At 32.7% G+C, this 15,337-nt stretch overlaps 1 protein-coding gene across 1 annotated transcript in view; it reads left to right on the forward strand.

The window, feature by feature from the left end:
* The window catches only part of LOC134684418 (receptor-type tyrosine-protein phosphatase gamma-like), a 110,951-nt gene that overhangs the window by 42,323 nt on the left and 53,291 nt on the right, over positions 1-15,337 (forward strand). Inside the window, exons 3-4 of the mRNA XM_063543702.1 lie at positions 9,821-10,054; positions 10,995-11,129. Of these exons, the coding sequence (XP_063399772.1) occupies positions 9,821-10,054; positions 10,995-11,129 (369 nt within the window). The remainder of the gene's footprint in view (positions 1-9,820; positions 10,055-10,994; positions 11,130-15,337) is intronic.

Below are 15,337 nucleotides of genomic sequence, written 5' to 3' on the forward strand. Positions count from 1 at the left end.
GACCCAGTTTCGTTATCTGATCTGAATTTTCTGAAATGTGCAAGGTAGATAGACATTTTGATTTTTTTCTCGGTAAGTTTTGCCCTAATTGCTTGAACTTTTGCAATATAAAAGCCGATTTCAATGAGTGTGTAGACAAAGAGAATATCTTTGGTTATCTTGCTTGCTGAACAGAAAAGTCATTGTTAGTTTATGTAAACTACCCTACTTTTAGAGTAGACTAGTCCGACAATTTTACACATCGTTCTGTCTGTAGGACCAGGCTACTTCGAAAGGAGGGTAGTATACCTTACCTAACAATGACTACACGGTTTAGCTAACAAGCAAGCTAACCAAAGATATTACCTTTGCCTACATACTCAATGGAATACATTTTAACAGACAGTGGTCATGTTTGTTGATGAATATTGATTTTCCTAGATTCACTCTTGAAAAATCATTTGGTAACTTTTGGTAAAGTAATTTCAGAAAAGGTCTTTTTGTAATTGCGGACGCCAAGACAATAAATGAACCTCACACGACCCCTCGACACAGGTGAGCTTATATATGATCTTATAGCGATTCGGGTTGATAACCAGTTGAAATTAAGCCATTTGTTTGTGTGTGTAGATATGTATTGTTTTAAACTGTTATGACCTTTTAAAGTTAAATGTAGGTGTTTAATCTAAGAATTTCTTTTTTAAACTTATATAAAATTGAGAATGGAAATGGGGAATGTGTCAAAGAGACAACAACCCGACCAAATAAAAAAACAACAGCAGAAGGTCACCAACAGGTCTTCAATGTAGCGAGAAATTCCCGCACCCGGAGGAGTCCTTCAGCTGGCCCCTAAACAAATATATACTAGTTCAGTGATCATGAACGCCATACTAATTTCCAAATTGTACACAAGAAACTAAAATTAAAATAATAAAAGACTAACAAAGGCCAGAGGCTCCTGACTTGGGACAGGCGCAAAAATGCGGCGGGGTTAAATATGTTTGTGAGATCTCAACCCTCCCCTATACCTCTAACCAATGTAGAAAAGTAAACGCATAACAATACGCACATTAAGATTCAGTTCAAGAGAAGTCCGAGTCTGATGTCAGAAGATGTAACCAAAGAAAATAAACAAAATGACAATAATACATAAATAACAACAGACTACTAGCAGTTAACAGACATGCCAGCTCCAGACTTCAATTAAACTGACTGAAAGATTATGATTTCATCATATGAACATCAGGCACAATCCTTCCCGTTAGGGGTTTAGTATCATACCATCATAACATATATGAAAAGAACATAACCCGTTTCATGCCAACAACTGTTTTTAGAATAAATGTGTTTAGTTCCGACGCAAAGGCCTTATCAGTGACTCAATATTAACGCCAAAATAAGCAATCTTTAATGACTTGACAACAGTATCGTAATTATATCCCTTCTAAATAAGTCTATTCAAAGGTTTTGTAAGTTTCTGAGGTGAATACTGACACTTATTTTATACTCAATTGTAGTATGAAGCTGCGAGATATTTTAATTTTGAAATTGAAGGCACAATTTACAAAGCAAACGTTAGTTTCAAATACTTTTAAATATATTGTTAAGGATAATGTACCCTTGTGTTTATCCCAAGGCATGCTAAACATTACAAAAATTTCTGTACAGTGGTTTGTGAATTTTCTACAAACATGGTGATTTGCAAGAAGTTTCCCCTTGATATATGTACACAATTGTATCTCTATTATTCATTGTCTGTGCTGTTTTGATACTACTGCAGTTTGCACATTTCGTAATTGACAGGCCACAGAATGGGTCATAAACTATACACGAAAATATAAAATATTGATCTAAGTACTTTATTTGCATCTCTGAACCCCCACCCCCGGCTTGTTTTTTTAGGAGGGTATCTAAAAATGGTCGATTACAGACAGCCGAGTACGCATTTTACTTTCCAGGCGTGTTTATGTTGATTGTTAAAAGTCCTGAAAACGGATAGATGGAAACAAAAATGTTTGATATAGATATAGGAAGATGTGGTGTGAGTGCCAATGAGACAACTCTCCATCCAGATAACAATTTAAAAAGTAAACCATTATAGGTTAAAGTACGGCCTTCAACACGGAGCCTTGGCTCACACCGAACAACAAGCTATAAAGGGCCCCAAAATTACTAGTGTAAAATCATTCAAACGGGAAAACCAACGGTCTAATCTATATAAACAAAACGAGAAACGAGGAACACGTATATAGTACATAAACAAACGACAACTACTGTAATCAGATTCCTGACTTAGGACAGGTGCAAACATTTGCAGCTGGATTAAACGTTTTAATGGATCCACACCTTCTCCCTTTTTCTGAAACAATAGCATAACATCACAACATAGAAAAACATACAATAAAATATCATTTGGCAGACTTAACTCAATCAAAAAACGTATGATTACACAATGAACGAATAAATTTGATCTGCGATATCTGAATACAAATGCACAGTAAATTAAATAGTAGAGACAAACATTCATGACTACGGAAGCGTATTAGCGCCACACATTTTTTTTTTATTTTTCTTCCTATGTTTGCGTTATAACGCAAACCTTTGCGTTATAACGCAAACATTTGCGTTAAACGCAAAGGTTTGCGTTATAACGCAAATCTTTGCGATATAACGCAAACCTTTGCGTTATAACGCAAACCTTTTGCGTTATAACGCAAACCTTTTGCGTTATAACGCAAACCTTTGCGATATAACGCAAACCTTTGCGTTAAAACGCAAACCTTTGCGTAGGTTTGCGTTATAACGCAAACCTTTGCGATATAACGCAAACCTTTGCGATATAACGCAAACCTTTGCGTTATAACGCAAAGGTTTGCGTTATAACGCAAAAGGTTTGCGTTTTAACGCAAATGTTTGCGTTATATCGCAAAGGTTTGCGTTATAACGCAAACATGTTTATTTCAATTATTCATTAAGTTTTGTATATATGTCCGTCTGTCATTCATTTCGGATGTGATTTACTAGTAGATAAAAAAAGAAACATACATACAAGGCCAAATCATTATAATAAATATGCATAGGAATAATGGAATAATAGAAGTGCAATTATACATAAATTAAGACTGATTTGTGCATCAGAAAAGTATATAACTTAACAAGAAAATAGATATAGTATATAGTCATATTAAAATTGAAAGATCAAAAATAATGTCATACAATTGTGAAACCTCCAAGTCAAATAGACAAAATGATCTTTCTGCTTTAAAATGAATTATTAATAAGGAAACATTTTTTTTAAATCTCAGAATATGATCAAGATTCTTTGATAGAAAGTCATTTCATTTCAATATAATTAAGTATTTTTAAGATGCTTGGGTAGCAATTTGAATAGAGAGAACATAATTTTATTAATGAAACATCTTCATTCTATACATTTATTGCCAAAGGGTAGCTTGTTTGAATGTAACCTACTTTACACAGTTCTCAAACGAGAGCTTACTTTGGAAGTATATTTATATTCGGTTATAGCTACAATGTATATTAGCATGGTTGATTTTTTTCTTAGGTATAACCTCAATTTACTCAATTTTCTTTGTAATATATATACTAGTAGTAACTTGGATATCGTTTTTGGGGACCTTATAGTTTGTTGTTTAGTGTGAGCCAATGCTCCGTGTTGAAGACCGTAATTCGGCCTATGATGGTTTACTTTTACGAATAGTGACTTAGATGGAGAGTTTTCTTATTGGCACTCATACCACATCTTCTTATATTATTATGCTCATTATTAGTCATTGATATGATCTAATTATTCAAGTAGTTTACTTTGCAATTACTACAAAGGTGATAAATTTTATTATATCCAGCCTCCTCCATTAATAACTACTGTTTCCTTTGAATCTTAAATAAGAAATAAGATAAAACAAATGTTTGCGTTATATCGCAAAGGTTTGCGTTGTAACGCAAAGGTTTGCGGTATAACGCAAAAGGTTTGCGTTAAACGCAAAGGTTTGCGTTACAACGCAAAGGTTTGCGTTATAACGCAAAGGTTTGCGTTATAACGCAAAGGTTTGCGTTATAACGCAAACATAGGAAGAAAATAAAAAAAAAAATGTGTGGCGCTAATACGCTTCCGTACATGACCAAAAAGCTAACAAACAAATTCAAACACACTGAGAAATATTTAACCAATCAATGTTCACTTTAGAAAAAAAAAACGTTTTTTTATAATCTTGAAGTTTATACAAATGTTGTAAGAATAAGTGAAAAATTGATATATCTGACTTTAGACTCAGTTTTTCTAAATATAAATTAGGGCTACATTTTAATATAATAATACTAAGAATTTACAATATAAAAAAAATGCAGAGAAAAATGGATGAAATGAAATATCTTAGTAAGGAGTCATTACTACAGAGATGGTGTGTTTGACACAGGACACACAAAACTTAAAAGCTTAGTGATATTACCAATATTAAAATAAAAGTGTATTTTAGTTGGGTATTTTTTCGATTTACTCGTTTTCAATTATAATTAAGGCACATTTGATTTTTATTCATAAAAATATTTAAATATAGAAAAGTAAGACACATTGTTCACTTCTTCCTCCGTATCAAAAATATTTATTTATTTTGGAATTTTAAAATGAAAAAGCAATGAAATTTTAGTTTTGTAAGTGTTCTCTAGGTTATCTCGTCTTCATTCTCTGACATATTCTAGTTTGCCCCTTTATAAAATAGTGATTTTTTTTAGTGTTCTATCGAACTTTTGAAAAAAATACCTGATAACCGTTCAGATCAAAAAAAATATGTTGAAAAAATCTTACAGATACAGCAACTGATTCTTAATAGCTATAAGACATTTTTCATTTAAAGTACAGCTTTTAAATCTTACGGGAAACTATTCCAAGCTTAAAACTTTCACTGTAACCTCGCTATAACTTATCCCCATCCCCCCAGAAAAAGTTATTTAAAAAAAATAAAAAAATAGGGGTATTTTTTTTCTCTCATAATAACAGTAAACAGATTCACAACAATGTCAATTTCAAGAAAACAGACATCAGTTAATTAGTCAGTATTAACAGTACACAACATCAATGATCTTGAATATATGCCACTTTTAACTAATTAAAAAAAATATAAAGGCACAGAACCAGGACATAGGAGCACAGAACCAGGACCGTTTTACTTATCACCAGCACAGTGTCAGGACAATTCGGTTTAACGAACTTGCACGACTTTTGCAATAAAATATTGTTGTAATATACTTTGCATGGTACTTATGACGCATCAGAGAAAAATTAAGCAACAAAACAGTCGTTTTATTGCTGTTCTGATACAATATAAACAAACCCACCAGCACAGAATCAGGACCCACCAGCACCTTACAGGACCAAATCACCAGCACAGAACGTTCTCTCGCAGGACAACCATACCCACCTTGTTTCTGGTTTATTGTGTCACCTCAGTTGGTTCTGATTTTGAGATTAAGTCTTGGGTCAAGGCATTGCGTACGTTCATTGTTTGGGAGTTTGCTGACAACCTTATTTGTCATATAGCTCTTGCGCGCTACAATACCCTTCCCTTTTCAATGTGACCTACCACATCAGTCAATTTGAAATAGATATTGTCTTGCTTCATTTACCCAATCTGATAAGTTTTTGCAATGTTACAGTAAAATCACTGTGATTTAGGTTTATTAATCACCATTATTAATGTTAAAACCACATCTTCAACATTGTTCAAATGCTATCAATGTCTTCCACGGAGTCTTTTCCCTGCTCAAGCAAACAGAGAACCATTCCTTAAATGAACGCTAACAGACGACGCCAACTATCTGTATGTGAAATTGAATAAACTGGCCTCTTCTAACATGAGAAGATGTTGGCAAGGAAGGCGGACAGTTTCAGTCGTAGGAATGCTGGCAATTCTTTTAAAAATCTACCTCCGAATTCAACGAATATATTGTCAATAAGAAACTCCAGCATACTGATCACTTGTTCTCTGTGTAACACGTTGTACCTGTTACAAAAAATGCAATGAGATATCTCAATGTAATATATTAATCGCGTGTGCTACCATTTTTATGTTGAAACACTTTGCAGATAATATTGTTTCTTTGAGACGATTTTTCTACTTCACATGGGAAATAAAGGTTAAAAAAGAATCAAAAGTTTTGATAGAACTAATTTAAGAAAGGAGATGGAAATTTACAATTATCCAGAAGGGGGTTTACAGTTATTTTTTATACTACAATGCGAGTAAAGAGTTTCATGATATTTGTAATCGAATGGACAATTCTTTATTCGAAAATGCAGATGGATGCCAATGTACCGGTTTTTTTGTGTATGGTATTTTATGAGCTTAGGTATCAAATACAAACAAAGTAGGTCTATCGAATTGTTTTTCAATGTAATGCTCTATGAAACCTTGAAGGACTTATGATTCTCCAAAATCTCATCCTTGACTTTTGTGGGTTTGTTTTATATGGATGTCCTAAGTGCTCATTTATTCCCAATTCGTTAACAAGACACTTGTAGTAGTACTATTTACATACAAAGACAATACTATGTGAGGCTTTGTCCGGCGGAACAACAAAATACGTATCTCGAAGAGTCGATAGACATTTTACAGCCTCTTTGAATCTCAAATTTGACTTTCGTAGCTCATTTAAACAGTTATTATACTTAAGATTTTCTTTAATATGAGACCTGATTGTTTGGACCCATTCTGACAGAGTTTCAAGTTCAACTGATCGTTCAGCCAATGTTTTTTCGTAGTCACAAATATAATCCATAAGTATTTAGAAGATTAGGTTCCAATTAATGTAATCTGTTTTTCTAAGCTAAGAGAATGCTATGCTGTAACATTCCAGCAGCGTTTGCATATTTAGAATGTGTATCCAAATCGATACGCTATTTTAGAACTTCACAGATGACGACGGATATATTTTCAATTGTTGTAACCACAATGCAGCCCTATAGTCCTCGAATGTGTCCTATACTTCACTTGATATCACTCCCGGTTGTTGATGGTGTTCGGGTTGCTAAGATTTGATTTTTCTATATTGAGTTTTCCTACTATCAAAGAACTGGTTATTAACTTTTGTAATAAAGCTTATGTAAATAATGGTATTAATTATTTTTGGAGTGTGATTTTTTTAAAAGGTTTTAGATCAAATACATGCTTTAGATGTGTCTTAGATGGTCCTTATAATTCTGTTGACAGTTATGACTTTTCTTCTCTGTACACTACACTTCCACAAATTGAAAATCTTATAAGGATTTTTTTTTGTATTTAATAAAACGGTCTTTCGTTACTCGTTTAAAGTCTTTTTCTGTCCCGAGAGGTAAATTATGCTTGATACACTTACTGGATATGTGAGGATATGATTGAAGCCTTAAATGTTCTGCTAGATAAGATTTATGTACGTTTCGGCGATAAAGTGTATCGTCAGGTAGTAGGTATTCCTATGGGCACTAACTGTGCCCCTTTAATTGCAGATTTATTTCTATAGTGCTATGAATCTCAGTCTATGATCTTACTCAGAAAAGACCCATCATTTTTATATTTGGTTGATACATTAAAAAAACCTACCGTTATCTGGATATTTTTTGTTGAATATTTCAAAGTTTTCTAAATATACTTCCGAAATTTACCCAAAAGAATTTACTTTAACTAAATTTAACATAAACGGCAGCATTTGTCCTTTTCTAGATTTAGACTTTTCGATTTCTAACAGGAAACTTCATACTAAAATTTACGACTATAGAGACGATTTTTCATTTCCTATGGTTAATTTTCCGTTTTTTAGACGACGATGTGCCTTTGACTCCATTATGCGGTGTTTATATTCCACAACTCGTTTGGTATGCTCGTGTGTGTTCTGATGTCATATATACGCACGTAATCAATGCATCACTGGGAAATTATTTCGATATCATTTATTACTGTAAACTTTTACTAAATTCTTTCATAGATACAAATATTTGATCAGTAAAGTTGGCTGTACCTTATTAAAAATGGTATTTAACATCCTAAATTTTACGGTAATATTGTACTTAAAGCGAGGAAATCGCTATGTGATCCGTGAAAATTCACAGAACCTTTAAACAATCTTATAAGTAAGGGTTATCGTACTAATATTGTAATTAGATCTCTGAATATAGTTTACAATGGCATTAATATCGATTTTGTCATTAGCAAATTAAAACATAACTAAATTGTATCTTTTTTTGAGGCTGGATGTATAGAGACACACACACCTTAATGTTCATCTCTAAAGAGGTATCTTCCACTATCCCACTAACTATTAATACCTTTATTGCATTGCATTGCACTAGTCATGTCTTCTCTTACTGTTCATGACGTTAAAATAATAAATATATGGGAAGTGTTTTAATTGATTTGAGTCTCTGATGCATGATTTTTTTTAATATTAATGTTTTTTGGCTTTTACCTAGCTGTCAGTAACTGTGAGTACTCTCAAAATGTTAATTCGACCTGTTGATAGTCCTTGATACTGTTTATAAATGATTTTTTGTTATTTTATATAAATATGAAACTTTTCTATATACCAGCTTTGATTATTTGGAATATCTACTAATTTTCACTTATTCGTACTACATTTGTATGAACTTCAATATTATTCTCCTTAATTATGTAGCGGGAAGTTTTAGCTATCTCTTATTGTATAGTTTTATTGTTGATGTTCACCCTAATTGGTATCTAGTGTTAATTATGTATTTATATGACAGAACTTTCTTAGTATTTCTAATTATTGGAAGAATTTTATCACATAATATAAGTAATATACCTAAAATGACACAGTTATTTTTCATTTACCTGTATATTTTATTAAACCCGGTTTTCTTCAAAAGTGATTATTTTAGAAGTGTTAAATATTTCGCGGTGGTGTCTTGCCATGCCTTTGTTTGGATTGGTTTGTTTGCTTTTTGGCCGTTAATGTTTGTCCCTAATATTTTATTAACTGTGCATTGGCATTTAGGTATCGCATATCAAATTTATGCGTTCATAGTATATTAATTTACGTTTTTCGATTGATTTAAGTCGAAAACATTTTTTTCTTCTTTCAATTTTAGCATTACATATAGTGGCAGCTGAGGTGAAACAAACAAATTTTTTTTCTTCTCAAGGTCAAAAACAAATTATATTTTTCTCCAAAAACTGGAAACAAACTTTATTTTTCCAACCCCCCCCCCCCCCCCCGGCGACGTGTTGAAGGTCATACGTTGACCTATTATTGTATACTTTTATAAATTGTTATTTGGATAGAAAGTTGTCTTATTGCCACTCACACGACATTTTCTTATATCCATTTTCGCTGATTTTGCCATTTCCTCACTTTTTCCATGTTATGTCAGTTGACTTGTGCATTTAATATCGGTTGGTCTTTATAGCTCCTTTGAACGACGTATTAATTTTAAATTGTTTAGAAATTTATTTTATACCTTTAAATACACCTGTTTGCCATATTGTCTCTCTCATTGGCATCTGCATTCTATCCATTAAATTTGTCTTATACATGTATCTGCTTTGGAGCAAAATTGGTAAAAAAATCAATTTAAATTGCATCCTGTTGTTTGTTTGCTGATCCACTTAGTGTGTGTCGATTTTCTATAAATCATTGGATACTATAAAAGTTATATCATAAAAATACTGGACATTTAGATTCTTGTTTACAATTGAAATGCTTACTTTAAACAAGATCCGAATTAGGAATTGTATTTATGTTGTATATAATGTTCGAACTGAAGGACATGATGTTTTATAAATAAGAAGCAAATAATCACACGTGATTTAATACTTGTCCTATATTACAGTTCAAGAATACATTGGCTCTGTAATCACACTAACATGCACCGTATTCGGAACACCACTATATTGGTATATTTTTGGCATCAGCGGTGAGCGAACGCTAACAGACGACGCAAACTACGAAGGCTCATCGACTAATTATTTGAAAATAAAATTTCTGACAACATATACTGCTGGTTATTACTATTGTAGACCGAAAGATGGAAAGAAAGGACCAGACATTAAAGTATCTATCTTAAGTGAGTGCCTTATTTTCATATAATGCAATTTCTTATATTTAAGATCTTTTTGTCGAATATTTATCATGCTTTTATGTTTAATCTATGAGTTTGCATAGCTAGGTATATTTATCAATGGTAATTTGATTTAAAGTTTTGATACATTTTACTTGAAAGAAAAGTAAAATAAACTAAACACAAGGAATTACAACACTAAACATAACGTAAACGGAAAACTAGCAATCAATGTCTTTGATTTCTAACAGATCGACACATTTCCCCCCTCATTTTGGTTGCTGCTTTTATTAATGCAAAACGAATATAATTGTGTAAGCGATATTTATACTTATTAAAAAATATAACCATAAGAATAACTTTCTTTAGTAATTGCTGTTCCTGTTTATAACCCCTTCTTAGTTCATCATACAATAGGGTTTGGCATATTTGTGATGGTTTTATAGTTGTCAGTATTTTACGTGTTTTTTAACTTCATCTTCGTGTAACTTATTGTTTGGTTTTCGCAGCAATGATATACCAAATTTATGAATATATAAACGTAAACTTTGTCTTAATGAGTTTGAAATTGTGTATCTCAATTTTTCCTCATTTCTTTAATTACGAAAACAAATCACGTTCGAAGGGTTTAACAGATGATATAATATGAGTACTTGTATCTAAATGTGACATCAATGGTGAAAGATATGACGTTAATGTGGTATATTGCTCAATTAACCTTTTATTTTAGTTGTCACTGCTGGTTAGTTTATATAAATAAAAATACATTCGTATTTGATTTCTTGAAATGACGCAATAGCAATGTCAAGTTGTAATGAAACAATTTCCAGATTGTACAAGTATTATGTTATATTTTAAGTCAATAAGCTCATTTTATTTATAAAAAAGTTCTTATAGCCTGATGATCATGTACAACACCATTTAAAATTATTCACTAACATCTCAGCCTGCGCATCCTGGACTGTATGGAGTGCCTGCAGTGAGACATGTGGTACTGGGCAGCGTCAAAGATCATGCACGTGTTCTGGAACTTGTCCAGGTAGTGGCAGTCAAAGTGAGTCGTGCATTGTTAACTCCGGATGTAAGTTTCATTGTCATTTAACCAATACAAACAATATTCAATGATCTAACTACCATGTTGAATTGGTAACCTTTTAGAAAAAGTTTATTTAAGGGAGCGACAAGTTTACAAGGATCATTTCCAAATTTCCGGGCATGGTTAACATTTCCGTAAAGATGAGAATGTGCTATCCCGTTTGAAATAAGTTTACAACCAAACTTCAAAACCAAATCTTTAAATTTATGAAACATTTTAATAAAGGTTTTCAATACCGATATCACTGGTTTAATAGTTTACCAGTAATACATAGATTGCGTTCGTTAAAACCAATAACGTCACAACACGGGCATAGCGAACGAGTTGTGAAATATAAACACCGTAAGATGGTGCCAAAGGAACATCATCATATAAAAATGGTAAATTAACAATAGGGAATGAAAACTCGACCCTTTTGTCGTAAATGTCAGTGTTAAGTTTCCCGCTTAAAACCGAAATAATCGAGGAAAGGACAGTTATTACCGTATGAATTTTATTTCTTTAGAAAATAGGAAAAAGCTTTCTTTAAAAAAATCAATTTCTCTTCATATTCCAAGGCTAAAAATTTACACAGTCCTTGGGATTATACTAGAAATTAAGCAATTGGTCATCAACAACCGTTTGTTTAAGTTTATAAGGTAGTTACATATGACTACAATTGCAAAACTGAATAGTTTAGCAGATATCTGAACAAATTATCACTCTATGACACTTGCTGTGTAAGTTATGATGCAAATCAACATTTAAAGAAAAAGACAAACAGACAAATAAAAATACACAGGAAACCACATGGAAAACTTAGACTAAGCAAAAAGAACCTTATAAAAAATGGGACTGATCTCAGGTGCTTTGGAAGATTATGTAGATCCTGCCCCACATGTGGCACTCGTTCTTGTGGCTGATGATATTACAAAGTCGATAAATAGTCTAAATCGGGAGGTCACATTCGTGAATTGGGAACGGGATTGTTGTTACGACATAAGGTGAATATCCAATAGTATCCCCATGTGAAACGGATATTCTATTTCCATAACGGTCAATCAACTCGTCTGTGAATTTTACGATGGGATGATTTCAACTTCACCATTTGGAACTCTTGTTTTAGTAGCGTTCTAATATCGTATCAATTTGGAGATAAGACTTACTCCGTCTGCAGGTGCTGCTTGGATATTGCTACAGAGAAATGGAAAATTCAAAATTGGGAAGCTGAAATTATCTCTTTTGTCGAAAAGCTGTATATTCAATCAATTTTTATTGAAAATTTCATAATGTAAGTCAAGAAATGAGGCAGACTTAACTGTATCTGTTGTATATTTTATCTTGTTCGATGGGATAGTCCTTAAATTGAAAATTATTTTGTGAGAAAACATCACTCTTTACAGCGGAATGAAAAGCTAAAGGATATTACTATCTTCCTTTATTCTACTTGACAAAATCCTGTATAAGGTCAGCATCATAAGAAGAAAGAATAGGGGCACACTTGGTGCCCATGAGAATGTCGATAGTTTGTTGTAAAACGAGTCATCCAAATGTAACAAATATGTTGTCAGTCAAAAAATTAAGCAACTTGATAATATCAGGTTCAGAATTTTTTTGTTTGAACCAGACTGAGTTTTAACAAAGTAAGATTTATCCCTCCATAAGACAAGATACTTATTTCTACGTTGACCAGGCTTTTTTTTATGAAACAAAGCAGAACCAACTTTTTCTTTTAATTTAAAGGGGAATACTTATGTAAATAAAAAAAAAGTCCAATGTGTTTATACTATTGTGAGATGAAAGAGCCTTCGATTGTATGAACTCTAAAATAAAAATGAGATAATATAATTTCAATATCTGATTCAAGCCACCTCAGGAGTAGGTAGTTTTACAATAATTTTAAAGCCTAGCTTTGATTGCTGGTAAAAGTTATGTTAATAATTCAAAAATATGTTTCGTGGAGCACTTGCAGGACCTAGCAATATGCCGTAGTTTGTAAGGACACTTATGTAGTTTAGGTATCCAATACAGTGATGGAAGATCAAGTTCTTCATCGATCTTTGGTTGAAAATTCAAAAGGAACATAGAAGAAACCTATGATTATCCAGCATTTCGTCTTTAGTATGTGTCGTGGGGTAATATGTTGAATTTCCTAGTGAATTGGCGATGCCTTATTCATTTGTCAAGCAGTTTTTGTAATGCGATAAGGGCTTGGTCGTAATAACGTTTCCAGCTTGATTATATGTGAATGGAAATCTAGTACAGATGCAACCATGAGGTGTAGACTCGAAGTCGTTAATATTGAGATTCTGCACAACGTGTTTTAATTGAACATTTTAGTTGCAATTGGTTTAGTATAGAAAAATGATCAGTTAAGACGGATCCTATTAAAATAGGGAGGTATTTTCAATTGAATTAATTACTGATGAAGGGTACTGCCCAATTTGACGGCATCGATACATTTGTTGGCAAAGGAAAGTATCTTTTTTTCATCTTTCCAAATGCGAATTGTTTTTGAATAGTCTATGACTTACAACCAGAAACGTTCTTCATTACCCCTTTAAAACTTCATTCTCTGTTCAATATATATTTAATTCAAACCAATACAAACATACAGCTATCATTTTAAATATTGTAAATAGAAAAAAGAAGATGTGGCATGATAACTAATGAGACAATTTTCCACAAGAGACCAAAATGACTCAGACGTTAACAACTATAGGTCATTGTACGGCCTTCAACATTGAGCAAAGCCCATACCGCATAGTCAGCTATAAAAGGCCCCAATATCACTGGTATTAAAGAGATAATAGTAACTGCAATTACGATTATCCCAATATGGCGACGGCAGATATAGGTAAAATCTTTACAGTAATTGTACTCAAATGTAGCATGTTTTGCCACTAGTTACTCAGCTGCAAGGTTTTTCTATACCATAACATCATATTTGAATCGTAACGGTGCACTGGAATTGTCTACGCGCTTTAAAAATTGCCGTTGAAAAATTCGGGATGATAATCGTAACTCGGAAAAAAAGATAATCGTAATTATGGTATTAAAAAATGCGAAGATAAGCGTAACTGTTTTATTGATATTGACACTAAAAACGTATATCTGATAGTACAAGATGAAATTATGATTAAGAAATAATTCCTTCGTGTCATGCTCTATGCTCATTTTAACATGGGTAGGCATTATATTTGTCGATATTTTACACTGAGCGTTAGCGAGGTGTAAAATGTGGTCAAATATAATGCCTACCCATGTTAAAATTAGCATAGAGCATGACACGAAGGAATTATTTCGATCCTAATAGGACATATACCGTAATTTTATAGGTCGAAGCGTACGAAAATACCGTACAAATGATCAAGCTTTTCCCGTTTTTTTTCCCGAGGAGTCTGTGCATTACATTTCATATTTGATAAGTTTAAAAACTACAAGCAGGGTAAATATATGTTGTTTTATAAACATATATAATAAAAGTTTATTCCTGCTGCTTAAATGTATACATTTTGAAGGATAACGATGGAAATATCGTTTAAATACACAGTAAGTTCGTGCGCATGTGTCAAACATATTTTTTATGTGCATTAGAACACGGCTTTGTTTACAAAGCGTAATAAGGACGTCATATTAGAATGATAAATTAATCACGATTCATCATCTTATGACATATCTTTTTGTGCATATATTATTAATGGTTCTAATGAAAACAGCTACATACTATCAGAAAATTGGAAGGGTGAACAAGCTTTAAGAAATTTGGATATGGGAAAAACACGAACTATGTTAAAATACATCTAAAAAGAACTAGGAATGTCGCAAAATATGGGAATGAGCGATGCGGCAATTGTATAGGAAGTTATCGGATATATGGCAATACTTGTCAGGGGAAACGCATGTGTCACCCTATATCAGATTTGTGATTAATAAGATTGAGAATGGAAATGTGGAATGTATCACAGAGACAACAACCCGACCATAGAAAAAACAACAATAGAAGGTCACCAATAGGTCTTCAATGTCGCGAGAAATTCCCGCACCCGGAGGCGTCCTTCAGCTGGCACTACGACTGTTAAAAATACTGATTTATCCTGAATAAAAATATAGTAAATATAGTGGTTATTGTTTTTAATCATTTAATGCAGGTGGCTATGTTTCCTATTTCTTCCCCCGGGAAGCGACTGCTGGTTTAATTCTAGTCCATTCCC

The sequence above is a fragment of the Mytilus trossulus genome, chromosome 9 (assembly GCF_036588685.1).
Source record: "Mytilus trossulus isolate FHL-02 chromosome 9, PNRI_Mtr1.1.1.hap1, whole genome shotgun sequence".
In the NCBI taxonomy this organism is placed as follows: Eukaryota; Metazoa; Mollusca; class Bivalvia; order Mytilida; family Mytilidae; genus Mytilus; species Mytilus trossulus.